General features: G+C 33.5%; 4 protein-coding genes across 7 annotated transcripts in view; 2 read left to right on the top strand and 2 right to left on the bottom strand.

The window, feature by feature from the left end:
- The window catches only part of LOC131928832 (uncharacterized), a 77116-nt gene that overhangs the window by 15591 nt on the left and 38621 nt on the right, over nt 1-22904 (top strand). The window lies entirely within an intron of this gene.
- LOC131928833 (mitochondrial cardiolipin hydrolase-like) lies at nt 3-2676 on the bottom strand. Its single transcript, XM_059284967.1, has 2 exons — nt 2229-2676; nt 3-806 (listed from the first exon to the last, which is right to left on the bottom strand). The coding sequence occupies exons 1-2, from the start codon at nt 2674-2676 to the stop codon at nt 583-585; spliced, it is 672 nt and encodes a 223-aa protein (XP_059140950.1). The 3' UTR covers nt 3-582.
- On the top strand, nt 2762-9672 carry LOC131928835 (Golgi apparatus membrane protein TVP23 homolog B). 2 transcript variants are annotated; one of them, XM_059284968.1, is made up of 7 exons: nt 2762-2888; nt 5826-5902; nt 6215-6369; nt 6652-6731; nt 7188-7313; nt 7566-7694; nt 7792-9672. In XM_059284968.1, exons 1-7 carry the CDS (start codon nt 2874-2876, stop codon nt 7849-7851), a joined length of 642 nt encoding a protein of 213 aa, XP_059140951.1. In that variant the 5' UTR covers nt 2762-2873; the 3' UTR covers nt 7852-9672. The 2 variants fall into 2 exon arrangements, with proteins under 2 accessions (XP_059140951.1, XP_059140952.1); XM_059284969.1 differs by lacking the exon at nt 2762-2888 and adding an exon at nt 3067-3159.
- On the bottom strand, nt 10188-17980 carry LOC131928829 (pentatricopeptide repeat-containing protein 1, mitochondrial). Of its 3 annotated transcripts, none has more exons than XM_059284960.1 (9): nt 17943-17980; nt 16130-16724; nt 15599-15737; nt 15377-15517; nt 14704-15021; nt 13537-14280; nt 13106-13222; nt 11000-11182; nt 10188-10532 (listed from the first exon to the last, which is right to left on the bottom strand). In XM_059284960.1, the coding sequence occupies exons 2-9, from the start codon at nt 16639-16641 to the stop codon at nt 10350-10352; spliced, it is 2337 nt and encodes a 778-aa protein (XP_059140943.1). In that variant the 5' UTR covers nt 16642-16724; nt 17943-17980; the 3' UTR covers nt 10188-10349. The 3 variants fall into 3 exon arrangements, with proteins under 3 accessions (XP_059140943.1, XP_059140940.1, XP_059140941.1); XM_059284957.1 differs by having other exon boundaries at nt 17808-17972; XM_059284958.1 differs by having other exon boundaries at nt 17827-17972.

The raw sequence follows: 22904 nt of genomic DNA, 5'->3' as shown, positions 1-22904 counted from the left end.
TCACTTGTTTTTATTTTACATATATGTATACATTAGATACAAGTTAGGCTGGTGACTATTATAAATAGTCCCCTGACTATAAATTTATTATAAAAATTTAATACTAGGCAACAGATAATAAACAATAGAAAGTTAAATAAGCTAAAATGCTCTGCATGTAATGTCACATTCAAAATTTGGGATGGTTGACATCTTACAAAAAGCTTAAAAGCACAGGCTTTGTCGATATAAGATATTAACAAACATAAAAATGTCTTGTTCCTCTTGTAAACATTTCAAAAAAAAATTATTTTAAAATTATTTTCATAGTATATCGATTGTCACATTCCCAAAAGATTGACCCATAGAAAAGGTCCATGATTCATCTAAATAGTTATATAATTAAATTGAAAATTGTTCAAAATTACAAATGTTCATTTGGTGGTAGATAATTTTTAAATAATAATAATAATAATTACAGCATCAAAAAGGAACTGCTGTGTTGAAACAAAAAGTGAAAATATTTTTAAAGCACTCTAGGCCTACAAATAAACAGCTCTTCACAATATATCAAACTTCACATACTTGATATTCTGAAACTGTCTAACTTAGACTGATTAGTGGATCAAATTTCTCCCAAAGTCTTTGAAATTCTTGACTAAATAGTGATGTTACAACACTGTCATCAGTAATAATGAGATTCTCATGATTACCAGTAATTGCAGCATAAGTCCAATTAAATGAGCCGTTAATTAATATTTTCTCATCTACAATTACAAACTTGTGATGCATCAAATAAGTGGATTGATTCATTCTCACTGGAATACCTGTAAAATTTAAAATGCATTGTTGAGGTGTTAGATAAAATTTACACAAAGCTATTCCACCATAAAATTGTAACTTGAGCATAACTCACACTATCTCTACTAAAGTAAACTAATACAACAATTGTTGCTTAGTTTGCACACTGAAATAATTTACCCCCCTCAGTGAGCATGGTGGATTCCATTGTAAAGTATTCAAATACTCGAGCCTCACATCACTATCATAATAAAATCAAACATTATAAAAAAAATGATTTTTTTTTTTGGATAAATCTATGTATGCATATAATCAATATGACACTGGTTTTTCTGTACTGTTGGTTTGAACTAGCCCTTTTTTTTGGTCACCTTCTATAGACTCACTCATGAGCATACCTGCTCAAGCAATGTATAAGTCAAGCACACAGCAGGATGAAGAATGTACCATTTCTCTCGCGCATGTTTTCAGCAGTAGTTAGACCTATGGGTTTGTGCTAAACTGTTACTAGTATTACCAGCATTGCACCAAGCATCTGGTTGTGGCAATATACAGTCTTCTGTTCAGGTAGCAAACTCATGACTTGCATTGCACTCTAGCACCAGGGACCATCTCTATAGCTATATAGTGCTTGCTCAGACTTGCTGGCAAAATAGTACTACTATCTAAAAATATAATGCTGAATATAATTTGTCATGTAGTCAATAAAAATGAAAAAAAAAAAACCAACAAATATATAAAACCTTTATAGCTAATATATGTAAAAAGATCCCATAAACTACCAGCTTCTATGAAAGAAAGAAGATTAGTTTTGTTTTCTTATTTTCAGTGCATTTAAAAGCTTGTCGCTATTAAGGTTTTTTAATTTGTTTAATTTTCACCTTTTAGTGATTCCTTATTAAGTAATTTTTGAAGTCGACACAACTAAAATTATTTGCTTTAAAACAACATCACAGCTCACGATATCTAAAAGACAATTATCTGGTGCCTGAGAAGCAGCCGTCTGCGACCATATTTTATACAGATAACAAGTTCTTAATTTATTTTTACCTCCCCTTAGTTTCAAATTTAAAAAAAAACTATTATCTGCCCCTAGTAGCCTAGATCGACCAGCTCTATGATTGTTAATTAACATTCTTGTGAACCACAGCTCACCAGACTGTTCCAATGATCACATCTTACTAGTTATCCCCCCTTCTGTTATTGAATTTAGTAATCCATCAAGTGATTTTTGTTCTCTCCCCTTAGTGTCGAAACCATTTTAATGACTAATTAAACATGTAAATTAAATTAAAAAATAGATATACATGTATTGTCATTAAAGTGGACTGTATCTAGAAAGTTTGAACAAAATTGCTGTATAAGAAATGTCTAAATTGAGCTTCAAGATTTCCATAAACCAACAAACGTTGCGAACTAAATAAAAGCCAAAGCGTGTATAATAATACCTTCTTTGCGCAGTGTCCAAATTTGGGATCCTGTAGCATTAAGCTGATCTTGATCTGTAATTATTCTGAGCTTAACACCTCGTTTGAAAAGCAGGAGCAATGTTTCTGCTAACTCTTTGCATGTGAAAACATAAATGCAGACATCCATGCTATTTTTACATCTTGCCATACTTTGACATAATTCACTCAAAGATGTTTTATCATGAGAAAATCGACAATTGTCTTTGAAACACCCATTACCACTTATGAAAAATTCTCTGCAAGCAACTTGTTTATCAGGAAAAAATAATACTTGTAAAGAAGAACTGCTCAGTCTGTTTCGTTTACTTTCACTTTCGTTTTTGCTGGTGCGTTTCTTGGATTTTCTTTTTAGATATAATTGATAAATCACTTCTGTAGCCAAAATGAAAAGAAAAGTATAAAGAGAGCCTTTGACCGTTGCATTCATAATTATAATATAGATTTAGATCTACTTATACAGTAAAAATATAGGACTAGAAAATCAACACTTAAGACATTAGTAATGACAAATGATAAAGGAACCAGTTTTTAAAAATAAAGAAAAGGAACGGCTACTCTAAATTGTGAAATGAGTAGCAATGATGTTTTTGTTTCCGGTTGACGTTGCAGCGTAAACAAAATAAAATGACCAGTACAAATGTAAGAAACTAGATTTTCTAAATCTAGATCAAGATCTAGAATCTAGAGTCTAGATCTAGAATTTAGGTCTAGCTTCTAGATCTAGCTGCCTTTACTTTTACCAATTTGAGTCCGGTACCCATCAGATCTAGAATCTAGATCTAGAATCTAGATCTAGATTTTCTAGATTCTAGTTTCTAAGAAACTCTGTACTCAGGGACGTTCTGCAGTCCCAAATGACGCCAAATGTGGATCGAGATCTGTCCGGGATTCAAGCGGTCGATTCTAAACTGTAAAATTATATTATACGAGCCGGCCCGCGGCATAACTACGCCGCTATTTAGTTGTTTCTAATTTTCAATAATTCATAATTTGTGAATTCGACAGTACCAGGGTGTGGGGAAATTGCGAGACGCGAAAAGCGAAATGGCGAGGCGGGAAAATGCGAGAAGGGCGCGAAAACGGTCGGTCACGTGACTTTTTTGTCTCGCATTTTACCACAACCCGATACTTACGCTGGGTGGTGTTGAAATGCGAAGATTTCTGCGAAAAATTTACCGCACCCGATTTTCAGTGGTATTTGGTCCAGACTTCAAAGACGTTTCGTTTACATTGTTAAAACTTCCGATTTTTCCGTCGCTAGACATACTGATGATTTGTCAACTCCCCCCCCCCCCCCCCATCTTTTGTGTCGACTTAGAATACCACCTTGTTCGAAACCGACGGAAATACCGCCGACGATAGATCAACTTCTTTCTTTTGTGTGGAACGCCGAAGCCGCCGAAACCGTCTTTGAAGATCGCCGTGCCGCCGCAAACATATTTTGTATTGTTGCATAGAAATGTGTGACGTCACACTATAAAAAAGCAATGTTAGAAAAAGAATTTTAGACGTTTTTCGTGTTTTAGAAAACTGTTTTCATAAATTGTAATAGGAATTGATTAAAATACATAAATTAGACAAGATTTTGGGAAAATATCGATGTTTAAAAAAAAATTCAACTGCAATTTTGAGGGGGGGTTGTAGACTGAGGTGTGACGTAATTTTAGTGGGAGGGGGGGGGGGGGGTCTGGATTTTTGTGAAAATGTGTGACGGAGGGGAGGGGGGTAAAAATCGTCATTTATGGATGACCCCTTTTAGCTATTAAATGGTAGTTTCGTCCATAGCGGTCTTTATTCAGATTATCTACAGACGCACATTTTTTTCCATTATGTTCATATTCGTGTTCTGTGTTAGCACAGTATAAATGGGAGTCTAAGGAACTGGGTTGGATGTACTATGTGTGAAAGATGGTGTGACGAGGTGTGTTTGATTAATGCTAGGACTGTTTCAGAAGATTTTGTTTGTAAATTTTGTTTGTAATTAAAAATACTTAATAAAAAATAAATTAATTAATAAATTACACTTTTAAGAATTGTTTATACTTTTACACTTTTTGCAAGTACAACAATCCATGAATACATGTTGCAGAATATCTCTCCTGCTGACAAAATTATACCAATTCACAATGACACAGCTCACGTTTGTATAAACATGAGCGGGCTAGATTTTTAAAATTAATGCCGACTGAAACGGGATTTTCCTCTCGCTAACGAGAGCGGGCGATGACAGTAGCACAGCAACGATGTTAGGATTTTTTAATAGATCTAGATTAGATCTAGTTATAGATCTATCTATCTTCTTAGTATCTATATATATATATATATATATAATAAAATCTAGATAAAAAATAACAACATACAACACTCGTGTTAAAGGGTATGGCTACATGCTAGTTTATTTTAAAACAAAAAAAAATAATTTAAATAAATAAAGATGAAATAAGCATAAAAAAAAAACTTTTTTTCGCAAAAAGCGTCTCGCTATTTACCCTTGATTCCGCAGGTATGTCTCGCATGATCTTCTCGCATTTTCCCGCCTCGCCATTTCGCTTTTCGCGTCTCGCAATTTCCCCACACCCACAGTACCAACGCTGACACTGAAAATATTTCTTTAAAACACTATAAGTAGCTCGTTAAGGACCATAACCCCCCCCCCCCTTCCTCCCCCCCCCTTCCTCCCCCCCCCCCCCCCTACGTTTAAAATCGTTGGCTCTGCTTGTAAACATTTAGAGTGAACACAGCTCACTAAAACCATGTAGGGGTGGGGAGGTAGGGAGAGCGTTTGCAGCTTGTTTTCTAACGGCTCGAAGAGGAGAATTATATATATAGATCATCCGAAATAGATATCGATCTAGATCTAGGTTATTATAGATCTAGATCTAGGTTCTAAAGGGAAAAAACTTGTACTAAAATTCTTGGCAAAGTGTAACAAAAAAATCCCAAATCAAACAACTGTATGAGTGTGGCTAATGGCTGATTCATTTGTTATTTTCTTTTCTTGACTTTCATCTTTAAAATGTTTTTGGTTTGCATTAAGCCACAGTTCCTGATTGGTAATGATGTTCTTCTGAAGCATATATTTATTACAATATATGTGTATTTAAAAAATTATACTGTCTATACTGTGGTGTTCCAGGTCTCTGCCTCATTCAGTAAATCTGGTTTTAACTTTGTATTAAAGATCCTTAATTTATAATTAAATTAAACCTACTCTGGTAAATTGCTGGAGCTCACCCATTTTTGTTTGTTACTCTATGGACATAAGATCTTAAATTATTAGATCTTATTAAATCCTAAATAGTTATTTACACTGTTTTTTCTCTTGCTTTTGTTGTCGTTTGAAAAAAAAGGCTCAATCATCAGTAAAAAAAAGGTCAAGTTGATACCATAGTGCCCACTGTATCCTATTTAGCTTTTTTGTCAAAATCTCCTAATCTTCTCAACAGACATTAAAAGCAAGAATGGAGATAGATCTTGTCTCATTTAGTTCTTTGTGCCATGCCATGCACTGCTCTATTCTATATTTTTAAAATATGTTGAATTAGCCTATGCCTAATAATATACATTTTGCTACAGGCTTTAATGGAGGAATCAGATGTTACTTTAAATTTTGGGGAGGAAGATGACATTGAGAACAAAAACAAAAGATTGAAGTGAGTTTTCTGTTTTTTTCATCTTATTGTTTAATGGATTATTGTTAATTTAGTTACTAAGTATTTTTGTTCATGTTCACGTAAAATAAATATCGGAATGATTTGTTTTGTGTAACTTGTTATTATTTTTAATATTATAAATGCATTGCTGTAAACTTATTGCTTGAAATTTGGTTATGAAATTAAGTCCTAACCACAATAATTGTTAAACGCCTTCTCAAAATTAATGTATAAATTATGGATTCATATATAAGTGTTTAATATTTAGCTAACAGCTTTACTGAAATAAACATGGTAATTTTTATTTTCCAGACACCCTGTTGCTGTTTTCTTTCACCTCTTCTTCCGCGCATCTGCCTTGGTTGCTTATCTTTTATGTGGTTTGTTCAGTTCCAGTTTCATTACAAATTTTGTGGTCATAATTCTCTTACTTTGTATGGACTTCTGGACGGTAAAAAACGTGACAGGTTGGTTTTCTAAACAACTTTCCATTTTTAATGTGTTCTTTTTAATGACTCAAACACTTTAATCTTATAGTATATAGAACATATTTATTAAACTTTTATCAACAAGAGGGTAATATAAAATAATTTTTTAACATATTATTATGTATTCTAACTGCATTTAACCTTCATGTCACTTCCAATAAGTTTTGTTTATTATATGTATTTACCATTAACCAGGATGCAAATTCTTTAATATTAGTTTCTTTATTACTATATTTTTTAAATCTCTAACTACTTTCACAGGTAGATTATTAGTGGGCTTGAGATGGTGGAATTATGTGGATGAGAAAGGTGAAAGCCGTTGGGTTTATGAATCAAGAAAGGTACATTTAGTTTAGTGTTATTTGTGAGAAAAATATTAGGAATTTAATTTGATGGTTACTTATTTAAAAAACATAATAAATAAGTTTTGTGTTGTTTTTCTGTCATTTTTAAAAATGAATTTTAAACTCTAGAGTATTTGCTATTGTTACTGTTATATCAAAATGCCTTTGGCTCACTATTACACTATAATTTTTAGTCCCTTTACTAAAATAAAAGCGTAAAATTCTATATATTGTAAATCACAAGATGATTTTTCAAAACTTATATATATATATATATATATATATATATATATATATATATATATATATATATATATATATATATATATATATATATATATATATATATATATATATATATATATATATATTAAGTAACATTTTTTAAAACAAAATTTCTACCTTTGCAAAGATGATCTCCTATCAGAATATTTATTATATTTTTTATTACAGGGCTCAGGTTCTATCAAAATTTCAGCAGCTGAGTCAAGAATATTTTGGTTGTCCCTTGTAATATGTCAACTATTATGGGTTATATTTTTCTTTGCTGCTATATTTCAATTAAGCTTCAAGTGGTTTGTAAGTATTCAGATTTTATTTGATAATTTGTAACATGACGTTTTTATACTTATTTGACTGGTTTATTTTAACCATTTTATATAACAATAATTAAAAAAAATAGAAATGGTTTTTGAATTTATTTTTACGTAATAATTTGTTTTCACTATTTGTTTACTTTAAGCTTTATAATACCCTAATTACCATTTGAAGTCATATATTTATTGCCAATGCTATATTTAAATATCTCAATTATGCTTTTCTAAATCACAGATGGTGGTGGTTGTTGGATTTCTAATGAATGGAGCCAATTTGTATGGCTATGTAAAGTGTAGAGTTGGTGCAAAGAAGAATTTGACATCAGTAGCATCTAGTTTCTTATCAACGCAATTGTTCAAATCTGTAAGTTCTAACAGAGAAAATTTGTTTCCTTATTTTAGTCAAATCTTTCCAAGAATGAAAATGATATTTTTTTTCACCTATTCGATTTGCTTTTCAGATGTTATCTTCAGCCACAGCAAAAGCAACAGATGAAGGTTCAACCAAAACTCCGAATTAAAGCCTGCTTAGAAAAAACAAAACAAGAACCCTAACTTTGCCTGCTCAGAAACAAACAGGAACATTAATTCAGTTTTGTGTGTATTCCTGATGGGTAACTAGAACAATTTTCTGATATCTGTGTCAGAGAAATCCTTTTTACAATTACTGACTGCTATGTTCTTGTCAATGGAATTCAGCAAAGGTGACTCATTTTTGATATTGCAGAGAAATCAAGTTTTACAAGCAATGTATTTTGTTTCATTTGTGTATTTGAATCATAACTTAAGTCTTGGTCATTACTAAATGTTCTGTATGTATATATATATATTATATTTTCAACACTTTGTTTACTGAATAATATTTAAATAGTTATTTATAAAGGCAATTTTTAAAATTTTTTCAAGCTCTGCATGACTTAAACATTGTTTATTTGAACAAGTTTTCACCAACAAGCAACATAGGCTTTGTAGGAAATAATAGAAAACCTTTCCAAAAATAAATCAAATAGCTAATTTTTTGTGTCTGATGTAACTAGATAAAAAGTTTATTATGTCAACAAACATCAACATGATTGTTCTAATTTGTCTTTAACAAAAGAATTTTTTTTTTACCTTCTCATAATATATAATTTTTAAAGAAAAAAATCTTTTTGTAAATAGGCAAAACCATTTTTTAAAGTAATTTACAGCACAGAATGTGATGCTAAAATTTTTTCTTATGGTCTTGGGTTTGGGTTACGACAAAAATGTATTAGTTAAAGGTTCTAGTAAAGAGGTGCTCTTATTAAATATTCCTGGTTTTGCACAAGTGTGATATATTCTTTACTCAACAATTTGCATGCATTCTAAAAAAAAAAAAAATTAAAAAATCCCATTGTACAAAAAAATTTTTTTTGTTTGATTACATTCCATTAGTATTTAAATATTTGTTTTAATTGAAATTTCTTTTTTTACTGTCACTAATCATGGTCAAACTTTATGATGAAGCTGATAAGGGTTCATCTATTTAGGGTTATTACTTTCTTTGGTATAAATTTTGTTTAATAATTAAAATATTTATGAATGTAAGGATTATATAATCAATAAGGAACAGCACAATTGTGTGACAGAGTGTACACATTTTCAAATTGGAACTTCCCAAGTTAATTTGCAGGCTAGATTCCAAAGAATTTTCCCAAGTTTATGTCTCACCTGACCATCAGGAGAGAAAGGAAACTTAATTTTTATTAATCAGACTATAACATGTATGCATCAGACTATAATGTATGTGACTTAAAAACAATTGCACATTAAAAATGTTTAAAACAGTAAAGATGAAAAAATTCAAGAACTGTCTCCCCTTATTTGGTCCCGTAGTTTAATTTTAAAAGTTTGTCGATTAGTTTTGTTTTAACTACTGGACCAAACTTCTGTTTTAATAAAGATTCATTGAAAATTATTAACTACAGGTTTATTTTGAAGTTGAATAGTTGGTGATTGAGGTGCAGATAAAAAATAAATTTTGCTGATAAATTTTTTCTTTCTTTCTAAACATACACAAAAATGATTTGAACAAATAATTTTTAACAGTGAAATCTTAACGAGAAAATAAATTTGAATTAATGAAGTTGAGGTTGCTCTTTAGAACTCTCTTGCTATTAAGATGTTTTCAGTAATGGAAAAATCATTTATGCTTAATGTTTAAGCCTGTGAATGCTTGATAATGATGTTGAATTTTAAATACATCTTTCTATTTCAATTTTTTTATTGTGCTTAAGTTAACTGAGTATAACTGCCATTTATATAAATAAAATTATGAATGTTTACTGTGATGCAGTAGGTTCTGTAAATAAATAATGGGTTTTAAAAAAACAACTGACTTAAATTATTTTTAGAACAAATTTTAATACATCGCATGTCTTAGATTACTCTTATAAAATTTGAAGAATGCATAATATAATAATGCTCATTACCATGAAACCCCAAATACCACATGTAGACTGTTATAGTATTGTATGGGTGCCCGACCAAACCAGTCAAACACTGCATCTGTATAGTGGTAAAGACTTAATACTTTGTTTTTTAGCAGTGGAGTTAATTCTAATAAGCATTTTCATAATAGTTTTTGGGTTTGTTGTTGATTTCCAGCATAAACAGATAAGTTGTAGAGATTCCACTTCAAACCTTCAATCTATCACTGTTTGCTAACCGTTTTGTATTTATAGTTTGAAATTTATTTAAGTGTAATAGATAAAATAATTTAAAAAAAAAAAGATTTCGTTAGCAATCATATATAAATATATGAGTACCATGGGGAAATCTATATTTGAATTCATGCATTTTAAACAGACTGTTAACCCCCCCCCCCCCCCCCCCCCACAATTCAAACAAATTAATGTTGCTCATTATATTTATTTTTAAGGAATACAAAAAGTATACTACGTCAATCTCTCATAGCACATCTTCAAAAATGTCCGAACTGTCCTAGACATCATAAACAGACACCCAGGTTGGTTGTACATTAAATAATTTCATACAACTATATCTCTATTGTGTCCGGGACTTTTTTCTTGGGGATAAAAGGTTTATAATTTTCTCGTGGATCTTGCACTTTCTTTATCTCTGTCCTTTGAAGCCACACCTTGTAAAACCTCAGAAAGTAAGTCAGGCTTCGTTGGTAATCTTCAGAAAGGACGTAACTGGAAGTATCTTTGTTCCTTTCCTAAAATAAAATTAACAGATAATTCTCATGTATTCAGGGCAGTTATGATAGTTCTCTATTTTTTATTGGATAAATATGTGTTTAAGTAAGTAAAAGTTTCCTTTTCAAACCTGACGGTCTATGGGGCAAGTGAAGTACAGTTCACTTGTTTCTGTGACCTGCACATGAAGAGATAGTGTGGTCAGTACTATGCCCAGCCGCCTTTACTTTCCCTAACGTGAGTTAGGTACCCATCAGAGTTGGGTGGACTCAGGGACGGTCTACTGACTTGAACCCGGATTCGAACTCGAGACTTACGGGTTAGCAGTCCAGCTCTCTACCGCTAGACTACTTTGTCCCTCAGTAGTAAAAGAATAACTAGAATAACGGTGGCAGTGTTAGGCTAGTTTAGTATACTTCGTCCCATACAAATATGTGTTAGAAATTATATAATTTTGTTTAAAACTTCTAAAAAAATTAATACTCACAGCTTCTATGATTTTAGCCTTTGCTGCAGCAATATTTTTTTCAATCTTCTCTATAGTTTTTCCTGTTGGCTTGAGACCATAAGAATCAAACAGTTTCAGCATTTTTAGTTTGTAGGTAAAACTGCCACCACTAGCAGTAACAAGATGGCCAATTATTTCAGAGTTGGGTTCTAAATTAGCAGCCTGAGGAAAATAGACATGACATCACTTATTTTATTTCTCCCACACTAAGACTACATCATACAAGGGATGGCTAACTCCAAACCCTGGAGTTTACTTTATACTTCAAGGGGTCATCCATTTATGACGTCCACAGCGGGTGGTTCCCGAAAAAAATTGACTTTTGCAGACACTTATGGACTTTTATAAGAGAAATAAGTGGATTTTTGGGGGTAGGGGGTGTCCCAAAATCCAAAAAAATTGTGGATGTCATAAATGGATGACCCCTAAGGACAGGAAGTCAGCCAGCCTGGTGGGGGTGTGTATTAGGCTATGCGAGGGACATGATAGTCATGCTTCATTTTTAGTAAAGCTGACAAATCAGTTGGTTTACATGTCTATCTTGGTGCTTAGTGACAAAGTAAGTCAGTGCTGAGTGGTTGCCTTGGATACTGTATGGCTATAAGGCCCCCTGTTCTGTCTTTAAAGTGATTATTTATTTAAGTCTTGTGTTGTTCAGGCATTTAAGTAACACTGTATGTCTTATAGCGCTACTACTGACAAAATGCCTGCATCAAAATGTACCCTGGCTCAAGCTAGGGAATGTAAACAAAGCCAGGGGCATAGTACTGACCACATAACACCAGGGACGGAGTGGTCTAGCGGTAGAGAGCTGGGCTGCTAACCCGTTAATCTCGAGTTCGAATCCGGGTTCAAGTCAGTAGACCGTCCCTGAGTCCACCCAACTCTGATGGGTACCTAACTCACGTTAGGGAAAGTAAAGGCGGCTGGGCATAGTGCTGACCACACTATCTCTTCATATGCCGAGGTCACAGAAACAAGTGAACTCTACTTCACTTGCCCCATAGACCGTCAGGTTTGAAAGGGAAACTTTACTTTTTTTTTTACATAACACCATATGCTGAGTTTAAAGAAACAATTGAACTCTATTTCAACTGCTTCAAGTGATTAGGTTAAGCACTTTTTACATTCTTTCTAAACTTCTGTCATCAAGGAGATGTCCCAGACAAAACAGGGATTATCAAGTGCAAGTCTAGGATAGAAACAGGGAATACAGACTATTATAAAGGGCATGTCCAGGATAGAAACAGGGAATACAGACTATTATAAAGGGCATGTCCAGGATAGAAACAGGGAATACAGACTATTATAAAGGGCATGTCCAGGATAGAAACAGGGAATACAGACTATTATAAACAGGGATGTCCAGGATAGAAACAGGGAATACAGACTATTATAAAGGGCATGTCCAGGATAGAAACAGGGATTACAGACTATTATAAAGGGCATGTCCAGGATAGAAACAGAGATTACAGACTATTATAAAGGACATGTCCAGGATAGAAACAGGGAATACAGACTATTATAAAGGGCATGTCCAGGATAGAAACAGGGAATACAGACTATTATCAAGGGCATGTCCAGGATAGAAACAGGGATTACAGACTATTATAAAGGGCATGTCCAGGATAGAAACAGAGATTACAGACTATTATAAAGGACATGTCCAGGATAGAAACAGGGAATACAGACTATTATAAAGGGCATGTCCAGGATAGAAACAGGGAATACAGACTATTATAAACAGGGATGTCCAGGATAGAAACAGGGAATACAGACTATTATAAAGGGCATGTCCAGGATAGAAACAGGGAATACAGACTATTATAAAGGGCATGTCCAGGATAGAAACAGAGATTACAGACTATTATAAAGGGCATGTCCAGGATAGAAACAGGGAATACAGACTATTATAAAGGGCATGTCCAGGATAGAAACAGGGAATACAGACTATTATCAAGTGCATGTCCAGCTGACCTTACTTATCTATCTCATCAATAGTTCCCTGAAATAAGCATTACATTTTCCCCCTATGATATACACACAGACTATTTTTAGAATTTACAATAATGTGGATATAGTTACCGCCATGTCATCAAGCAGGCTCATTGCGTGTTCCGCTTTAGTACAAGCTAAAGCAAGTGCTGCATATGTCCTCATGTTAGGGATCAATTTAAGACTGCCAACAAGGGAGAGAACTTCCTGTTTTTTTTAATATCAAATTACAGTTGTGAACAAGTATGCAAAAAAGATTAATCAGATGAATGGTAATGTTTTTTTTTCAGGTTTTCAAACAGAGTGTTTTGTTTTTTATAATTTTTATTATTAAAATTCACTATTTATATTTAAATTTAATAAAACAAGCTCTAATTGCTTTAGAAGTCTGTTAAAAACACATATTGATTTAATTCTGAAAATGTTTTTTAGTAACAATTTAAACTTTATTATTTTCATAAATTTCCTGTTTACTGCATTAAAATTTACAATACTAATTTGTTTATTGATTGAGATCCTACCTTAACTGTTGAGAACTCCCCTCTTTTACAGCATCTATTCATGATGTCATTCATTAAATCAATGTCTGGTTTAACTCCCCTTTCTTTCATGTATTCAAGCATTTCTAACTCACTTTTGTGATCCTGAGGCAGGCAAGCCAAAATCTGAGAGAAAGTTTTTACCTCCGGCTCAATACTTAAATCTTTTAGAAGAGAAAATATTCTCTTCATTCCACCTAGAAGGGCAAGTCGACCTGAAGGAGTTTTGAGAAGTGCTAGCGGTACAGTCTGTGGCTGAGAAGGCAAGGTTTCAACTGGTAGCAAATCTGAATTTAAAGTACTGCTCTGTGGTTTGTTTTCCTGATTAACCGATGTAGCAGCGTTTGTCTGAGAATCATTCAGCTCCACAATTTGATCTCTTTGTACAAGTGTCTCTGTCGTCATATCATTACTTTTAAGGTCATCATGCTTTATTTGTTGTTTGGAATCTACATCTTTATCCTTCGATTTCATCACATCAGGAGATTTTTTTCCATCTTTAAGTAATTTTGTTTTTCTCTGAATACGTAAAGGTGAGCTTGTGGAACTAGGCAAGGATTTAAGCAGTTCAGCATCAGAAGAGATTCCTAAAGGTGTTTCACCTAATCCTAAGGATTTAGCAAATGTAGCTGGATCTCCTATGCCACAGTCTCTAACACATCTAGTGAAAAGGTTGATGGTATGTATATCAGGTTTTAATCGATATTCAGACATCTTGCCCCATACCTGAATAATAATCAAAAGTAAACAAAGGTTATCTTTTTAATGAAGAAAATCTTAAATTAAAAAAAACCCACTGAGATGAGATATCCAAAAAGGGGATTTAAGAAATTTAATTTGAAAAAATAATTCCTTTAAAAGAAAAGAATAAATTTTGTCCCCTCAGTATTATCTTGTTCTAACTACAAATTTTGATTTTTTAGGTCAATCAGACCCCGTGAAACTTCAAATGCATTTTTCTCAAAACTACATTTTGGGAGATAGAACAAGATAATACTAGGGGGACGTAATATTAGTTAAAATTAGTATTAACCATATGAAGTTGATTTTAATGTATTAGTTCGCAAATTTTTCAATGATACATTGCTCTTTAACTCAACTGAGTAAATATTTAACAGCAAATTAAAATAGGTATAGAAAATAGCTTACCTGAAGTGCTCTCAAAAACCCCTTTTCTTTATCAGAAACACAAGCAATGAGTAGATGGTTGAAACACTCTGTATCAAGTCTAAGTCTCTTAGCTGCATCATCCATAATTAAAAAGGCTTTTGGGAAATCCCCACAAATAGCTACAGCTTTCATGGCTGCCTTGACCGTGTACAAGTTAGGTTGGATGTCTCTGTCCTGCAAATAAAAGAGGAGATCCTCGGCTCTCCTCAGGCCATCAGACTGGGAAGGAGAATTAGCACAGGCATTAAAGAGGCCGGTGTAAATGTGATCCACAGGGTCTAGACCTAAATTCTGCATCTGTTTGGGAAAATAATTTTCTTTATTAGATATTAATAGTTGTGGGAAAAGTAATCCAGATAATTATAAAGTTTCTTTGACAAAAATGAACTTAAAAAGTAAGGAAGAAAACAATAATGAAACAACAGATTTGATAAGAAAGTATTATCAGTAAACCTGCATAATTGTTATCATTTAAAAAAAAAAAACTGCCTTTTCAGTAATTGTTAATTTTATAGATAAATAGTTGGTAAACTACAATCTATGCACAATCTATATATTTCTAGTTGATGCTGGAAAACATTACATTGCTAATGAAGTTCCCACCACTTATTTCTTATTTGTATGATTATTAGAATATCTTATGCTGTCTTACCTGTGAAAACAGTTCAAAGGCTCGTTTAGTATATCCTGCTCTACCTAGAATACCAATTAATGTGATAAAAGTCCGTTTGCAGGGCATAACTCTGTCTCGTAACATCATCCAATCATCAAATATTTCAATGGCTTCTTTTATCTGCATAGAACAGTTTAATAATTCAATATAAATACTTTTAAAACTGAAAGTTTTTAAAGAAATTAAGTATAAAATATTTACCTTGCCATGACGTGCTAAAACAGACATCTTTCTTGTATAATAGAAGGCCCTCAATCCAATTCTCCCCTCTCTGCTTAAAGGAATGTCTAGTCTTCTGTCTCGAGGTTCATCAACATCTTCAGGAAATGCTTCATCCATTCTGTAAATTTGCAGAGACTTTAAAACTTATACATCAAAAATGAAATGTAATTGTTGATTTTATCATCTCTCAAGAGAATAACTAGATCCAACACTAGTTATCAAAAGATTTAGAAACAAAAACCAAATTCGATTTATTGTTGTTCAAATTAAATTTATAATCTAAACAATAAACAAAGAAGGTAGAGCATAACATGGTGTTAAACAATTATAAGATGTTTCAAAACTAAGAAATGATGACATGACTTAATTGCACAAACTCTGAACAATTAAGTGCATTAAAACATTTCTATAGCCTACTTACAAATGGAACTCTAAAACTTTCTTCTTATATAAAAACAAGTCATACAAATGAGATTGTAGGGTGTGAAGAAAGATCAACAATATCCTCACCTTTCATTAGGATCCCTAAAATCTTTCTTGGAGGCAAAGGACTGCTGACTGTCTTTTAATTGAGAATTCCCAAATTTAGTTTGGTTGTATGGCTCTTCCATAGGAATTGGATTTTCCAACTGGTTTTGAGGACTGTCAACATTTGACTGATGCTTCAACCAAACTTTCTCAAAGTAAGCTGCAGGTTTATACTGTGCGTGTTTTTTCCCTATATCTTTAAATACTGGTATTTCATCATTAGTATTTGATGGGTGTGAGTCATGATCATTCTGCTTCTTTTTATCAAAAATAGGTCTTTCTTTTGAGTTTGTTTTAGCTTTTGATGATTTATCAATTTTTATTTTTTGGCTTTCATCATGTTGAGAAGAGAGGTAATCACTAGGTGTATAGGCTGATCTTCTCAGAACAATTGAAGGTAGAGACTGCCTTTCACACAATATATGTCTAGTGATTATTGATCTCAAAGCAGTAGGGCACATTTTGGCAAGCTGAATTGACTTACAGCATTGCATTTTTCTGCAGGCTTCAACAGGCACTTAACACTTCACTTGAATAACCTTTTTTGTTTGTAATTTCTATCACTTCTGTAAATATTCTGTGAAGATATAAATCACATTGTAATCCACAATCAAAATCAATCAGGCCTTATTCAATAATTACTATTAAGTGTAGACTATGCAAACTGCACTCTGATGGCATACCATGAATAATTGATTGTAGGAAAAAAGTCACAGAAAAAAAACACAGGAAAAAAAAATCACAGAAAAAAGTCACAGGAAAAAAGGTCACAGGAAAAAAGTCACAAATATATATTTGCATTTAATTTGTTAACACTTTTATGTATTAAATATTCAGAGAGTGCAAATTAACTTAGGATTAATTAAATATATTGTAATGTGTGTAGGTTGTATATACATAGTAATTTTTATAATTCATCTAAAAATATTTAGTATGAAGTATGTAGATTGTAATTATGTTAAACATAATAATCTTGCGCTGTAAGTTTACTATAAAAAAAAAATAAACAAGATGGCTGCTATAGTATGAGCATGGTTGCATCTGTTGGAAACATCGCTAGTCTTCATTTATTACTGAAAAGTTTTAATTCAATTGTTTAAAGGCCGATGCTAGCCAGAATAAGATACGCATGCGCAATGGAGAGAAACTACGACTTGCCTTTGCGGCAATGTTTTCGATGGTACTGCGCATGCGTGTGTTTACAACCGCAGAACCCTAACACCAACCCTAATCCTATCCCTACCCCTAACCCTCATTCTAGCCCTAACCCTTGCCATAGGTCATTGCGCATGCGCAGAGCTATCTTTTGCCGATTAAGTGGAGACGTTGGGGAGAAAAATCTTCGGATGATATTTCGAGTAGTCACTTCGTTGTTTAAAACCTGGTAGCCTGGTAGGCCTACATAAATGAAACATTTTTGTACTTCTCAAAACTTAAATTCTTCTCAAAATGTGAAAAAATTATTAAAATTTTAGGAGTCACCTGTTTTCACATAACTAGTCGCGGGCGATTTTACGTACCTAAATCGATAGATTACCGATTTTATTAGTAAGTTAGGTCTAGAGCCTAACTACTACACTAGTACTAGGCACTAACTAGGGCAGGTAGAATCTAGATTCTAGTTACAGTAGTTCTAGGAATTTTTTAGTTTAGAGTTTACAAATACAATAACAAATTGCCTTAGATTATCTCTGAGTCACTTTTCAAAATTACTAGATCTATTACTATCAATACGGTACAGTAATATTATACAATTAAAAATCATTAATAAATTAATCTGAATGATGACACTGACGGTGACAAAGTTGAAGAAACGACATGTGTAAAAACGAAAGTAGAAAATTGGTGTTTACTAACTACCGAAATAGTTGGAAAAAATTCGTTCGCGAAGGAGATTCAATATGGAGCACTCTATGCCTATATATTTTTTAGAATGCCATTTAAAAATATGAAGGTTTATGTTTGACGCTTTGAGGACAGTTAACAGAGCTATTTCCAAAATGGTCTGCTTAAGATCTTAAGATTAAGTGAGTGGTCGTCCATAAATGACGAAGAGATGTCTGGAAGAAACTCTGTTTATAGTTAATAGTAATGACTAATTTTTATAGTAATGTTTATTTTGAATAATACAACATAATGCATTATTAAATGTGAATAAAGTTTTTTTTCACGCGCTGCTGGTCGTGTATTATACATGAGTAGCTATAGATAGTAAGCTTATATATATATATATATATATATATATATATATATATATATATATATATATATATATTATATATAAATATATATATATATATATATATATATATATATATATATATATATATATATATATATATATATATATATATATATATATATATATATATCACACGCAGTTTATTTATTTAAAAAAAAACGCATAATTAAAAAAAACCGCTTTAATAATTCGTTTATTACTTTAGCTACTGCAAGCTTCAGTGCGAGTTCTAGGACAGATTCAGTCACAACTGGGCCAGTCTACAGTTCCACCTCTGTAGTTTAGTAAAATGTCTTTAAGACTAACTCTGACAGAACGACTTATGGCCTTTAAAATAGTACATGCGTAATCATGCACATATAAGGTAAAAGATTAGGTGGAAGCAAAACATTACGTCTGTACACACTGCACATGATTATCAATGTACACACCGTTGAAACAATACATCAAAGATAAGTAAAAAAAATACCAGCCACATAGATGGTTGATAAAGGAAAAGATATGAGTCCAATAATAAAGAAATCAGAAAGTTGAAATAACATTTCAGCAAATAGCTAAAGACTTTGTTTGAAACGTGACCGACTGAATATTATTTTGTTTATTCAAATCTTCTACTAACAACTATATTTGTTTACAGTAAAAGGAAGGAGAAGTACCCTTTTGGTCCTGATAGAAGATGTAGAGTTGGAATGAACTTTTTACACTTTGGTCTATGAGTGAGCCGTAGTGTTGAAACGACACAGAAAAAAAAAAGAAAAAAAAAAAAAAGAAACCAGCGGCTACGACTAACTTAATTTTATTAATATTACCACAAGTTTCTGGCCACTCACTGGGATTCTCTCCCCCCCCCCCCCCACGGGCTTTCTTCCCAGTGTCTCGGCAGCTCAGTTCAGCACTGCCTTCGACATTGAATGGAATATCCCCCCCCCCCTCACCCCACCCCACCACGGGGACACATACTGGTTAACGTGTACATTTTCTAAATAAACTAAATATGTTTTGTATCTAACCCGGTAGGTGTGTGTGCGCTTGGGGGGGGGGGGGGGGGGTGCAGAGGCGTAGCGACCCTTCCCGGCTCCCGGGGACAATCTTTCAATTTGGCGCCCCCTCGGGAGCAAATTTTCAATTTGCATCCCTCCCTCAAACTTTCGATTAGCGCCCCCCCCCCTCAAACTATATATAATGCAAAAATGCAGCTAATATGACATTTTAATTTGTTTTTACAACCCATTTTGGCGCCCCCTAAGGTCGGCGCCCGGGGACATATGTACCCCCCTGCCCCCCATCGCTACGCCTCTGGGGGTGTGTGAAAGGGGAGAATGGCAGTGTCCCTCTCGCCCGATGAAATGCCTGAAAGAAATACTACTAGCTACATCCAGACAGCTAGCGGTTCCCTAAAAACTATGATTTATTCATCGAATCACGACCCTCTCCCAGTTGTCACATTACTACATCCTCAGTCAACACGTTATGATCTCCGCCATAGCCACGTAAAATAATTTATTCAAGTCTGATCAACCAGTGCTGGTTTATTAAGTCCCTAACACAGTGTTGCTTAAAAGTGTGTTAGAAAATACTTTAAATTTATTTTCCATCCAGGTGTGTTAAGCGAGAGTGTAGATAGACTTACTTGTCTCCCATTTGTGACCCATTTTATCATTTAGAATTTAGGCTAACTACAGATAACCGATTGTCCTATCTCGATAACACATTATCCGCCCCTTGTATGAAACAATTTAAACGATTTAATATTTTTACTGCGTAGATTACTGATGTTTTAATAATTCATGTACTAAGTTCAGCTGGGAATTACGTTAAATATCGTCAAACAGAAATGCGTCAATTGTAAATCTAGCTTTTAAGCTAGTTAACCTCAGTGTTTCTTCCAGACTTTTTTCTCCGGGGGGAGGGGGGCACTTGATATTTTCGGGGGGTAGGGTAGGGCAGACACTGGTAAAAGTATGTTTTCCATATAAATTTCGTTTCGGGGTGGGGGGGGGGGTAGGCTTTTTTCGGGGGGCCAGAACCCCCCCCCCCCCCCCCCCCCCCCCCCGAAGATTGCCTGGAAGAAACTCTGGTTAACCTATTTCTGGATAACCTAGATTAGTAGATTTACGTTGGCGAATTTCTGATGTAAATGGTAAGTGAAATAAATCCTGACGCACATCACAGGTAACAGCCGCTGATTATCAGCCATTAGGATTTTATTCTTGTTAGAGCAGATGTTATCCGATATTTATCTACACACACCGCTGCTTTCCCCTATATGACAAAGTTCAAGGTCTTTTCTAAATAATGTGGCCTAACTTCTGCAAATATAATGCATCTTCTTCTTCTTCGTTCTTAATTTTAATGTTGGAAGGGATTCCCTACAACACTATTTCTTTTTGGATTTGCTTCCATAGCCTTTGTGCAACCAAGAACAAACTACAAGGCAGCAGTTGTTTGATTTTGGAGTTGTCAAAATTAACAATAAAATAATTCAATAAAGCAATAAATAAAAAAAAATAGCCTGGATCTGCTGTCACATAACGAAAAAAGTGAACAGCCCCTGAGATATTACAGTCAGAGAGATAGTACAGTCACAAAGATATTACAGTTACAGAGATATTACAGTTACAGAGATATTACAGTTACAGAGATATTACAGTTACAGAGATATCAGAGTTACTCAGATATTTCCACACTTTCGGCAATATTTATGTAGACGATATGTCGTAATTTAATTTCAAGCTAGAAACAAGTGGAATATAGTATACATTCCAATATCTTGTCGGTCAAAAGTTAGGTGTGAGGTGGGAATACCTTGTCAGTCAAATGTTAGGTGTGAGGTGGGAATATGTTGTCAGTCAAATGTTAGGTGTGAGGTGGAATATCTTGTCAGTCAAATGTTAGGTGTGAGGTGTGAATATATTGTCAGTCAAATGTTAGGTGTGAGGTGTGAATATATTGTCAGTCAAATGTTAGGTGTGAGATGGGAATATATTGTCAGTCAAATGTTAGGTGTGAGGTGTGAATATATTGTCAGTCAAATGTTAGGTGTGAGGTGGAATATCTTGTCAGTCAAATGTTAGGTGTGAGGTGGAATATCTTGTCAGTCAAATGTTAGGTGTGAGGTGTGAATATATTGTCAGTCAAATGTTAGGTGTGAGGTGTGAATATATTGTCAGTCAAATGTTAGGTGTGAGATGGGAATATATTGTCAGTCAAATGTTAGGTGTGAGATGGGAATATATTGTCAGTCAAATGTTAGGTGTGAGGTGGAATATCTTGTCAGTCAAATGTTAGGTGTGAGGTGGAATATCTTGTCAGTCAAATGTTAGGTGTGAGGTGTGAATATATTGTCAGTCAAATGTTAGGTGTGAGGTGTGAATATATTGTCAGTCAAATGTTAGGTGTGAGATGGGAATATATTGTCAGTCAAATGTTAGGTGTGAGATGGGAATATATTGTCAGTCAAATGTTAGGTGTGAGGTGGAATATCTTGTCAGTCAAATGTTAGGTGTGAGGTGGAATATCTTGTCAGTCAAATGTTAGGTGTGAGGTGTGAATATATTGTCAGTCAAATGTTAGGTGTGAGGTGTGAATATATTGTCAGTCAAATGTTAGGTGTGAGATGGGAATATATTGTCAGTCAAATGTTAGGTGTGAGGTGTGAATATATTGTCAGTCAAATGTTAAATAATATATATGGGGATATCTTGTCAGTCAAATATTAGGTGTGAGATGGGAATGCATTGTCAGTCAAATGTTATGTGTGAGGTGGAATATTTTGTCAGTGAAATGTCAGGTGCGAGGTGGGGATAGCTTGTCAGTCAAATGTGTGACAGTTGCCCTCAAGCAGGAAGCACTTGCAAGCACTTGACAGAACTCCCCAAACAGAAGTATCGTTATCACATTATTGCATTTGCTAAGATTATAAAATTCTTAAAAGTTTAGCTTCCGCCATTAAAAACACAAACAAAAACAGAAAAGATAAAAAAGATAAAAAAAAGGTTTATCTGAAATAAAGTCAATCTTTGCTGTTCCATTTATATTTTGAGGGATCGATGTTTTTTTTAAATGTCTAGCGCGGCGCCATTTTCAGTATCTTCCTGTAAAGGTAGTTCTTAATTAATCGTTCTGCACAGATCTCAAACGTGTTCCTCATTTCCCTTTATTTTATCTTATTCTTAAAGTTTTAAACCCCAAATATTTTTTTAGTATACTTTATTTGTATGCCAAAGTCTAGTTGTAGTAGTAACATTTGATAGTTATATTTATTTCAAAATCTGTCTTGCCTACAATAACTAACATGTACGTAATGCATACATGTAGACTAGTAATAGTCCATACATCTGCATATAATATAGATCATTTTGTAAATTTTAATCTGTAAACATAAAACAGTAAGCCACTAATCTTATTTTAAACACATTGAGCTCACTTCTGTTTATGAACTTTACTGTCATAACATTATAGTAGAATACAATCATAATAGTCATTACTAGTTGTAGTGTACTGAATGACTAGTCT

The sequence above is a fragment of the Physella acuta genome, unplaced genomic scaffold (assembly GCF_028476545.2).
Source record: "Physella acuta isolate Inbredline_101_S28 unplaced genomic scaffold, ASM2847654v3 ptg001554l, whole genome shotgun sequence".
NCBI classification, from domain to species: Eukaryota; Metazoa; Mollusca; class Gastropoda; family Physidae; genus Physella; species Physella acuta.
This window is presented reverse-complemented; position numbering and strand designations above follow the sequence as displayed.

Bases quoted from the DNA above. Each gene is read 5' to 3' on its own strand.
- LOC131928833 (XM_059284967.1), bottom strand. From the start codon at position 2,676: ATGAATGCAACGGTCAAAGGCTCTCTTTATACTTTTCTTTTCATTTTG. The intron at 807-2,228 runs GTATTATTATAC...TAAATTTTACAG, and splicing joins TTGGACACTGCGCAAAGAAG to GTATTCCAGTGAGAATGAAT.
- LOC131928835 (XM_059284968.1), top strand. The intron at 6,370-6,651 runs GTTGGTTTTCTA...CTACTTTCACAG, and splicing joins GACGGTAAAAAACGTGACAG to GTAGATTATTAGTGGGCTTG. The intron at 6,732-7,187 runs GTACATTTAGTT...TTTTTATTACAG, and splicing joins GGGTTTATGAATCAAGAAAG to GGCTCAGGTTCTATCAAAAT.
- LOC131928829 (XM_059284960.1), bottom strand. From the start codon at position 16,641: ATGCAATGCTGTAAGTCAATTCAGCTTGCCAAAATGTGCCCTACTGCT. The intron at 15,022-15,376 runs GTAAGACAGCAT...TTTCCCAAACAG, and splicing joins CCTTTGAACTGTTTTCACAG to ATGCAGAATTTAGGTCTAGA. The intron at 13,223-13,536 runs GTAGGATCTCAA...TAAAAAAAACAG, and splicing joins GGGAGTTCTCAACAGTTAAG to GAAGTTCTCTCCCTTGTTGG.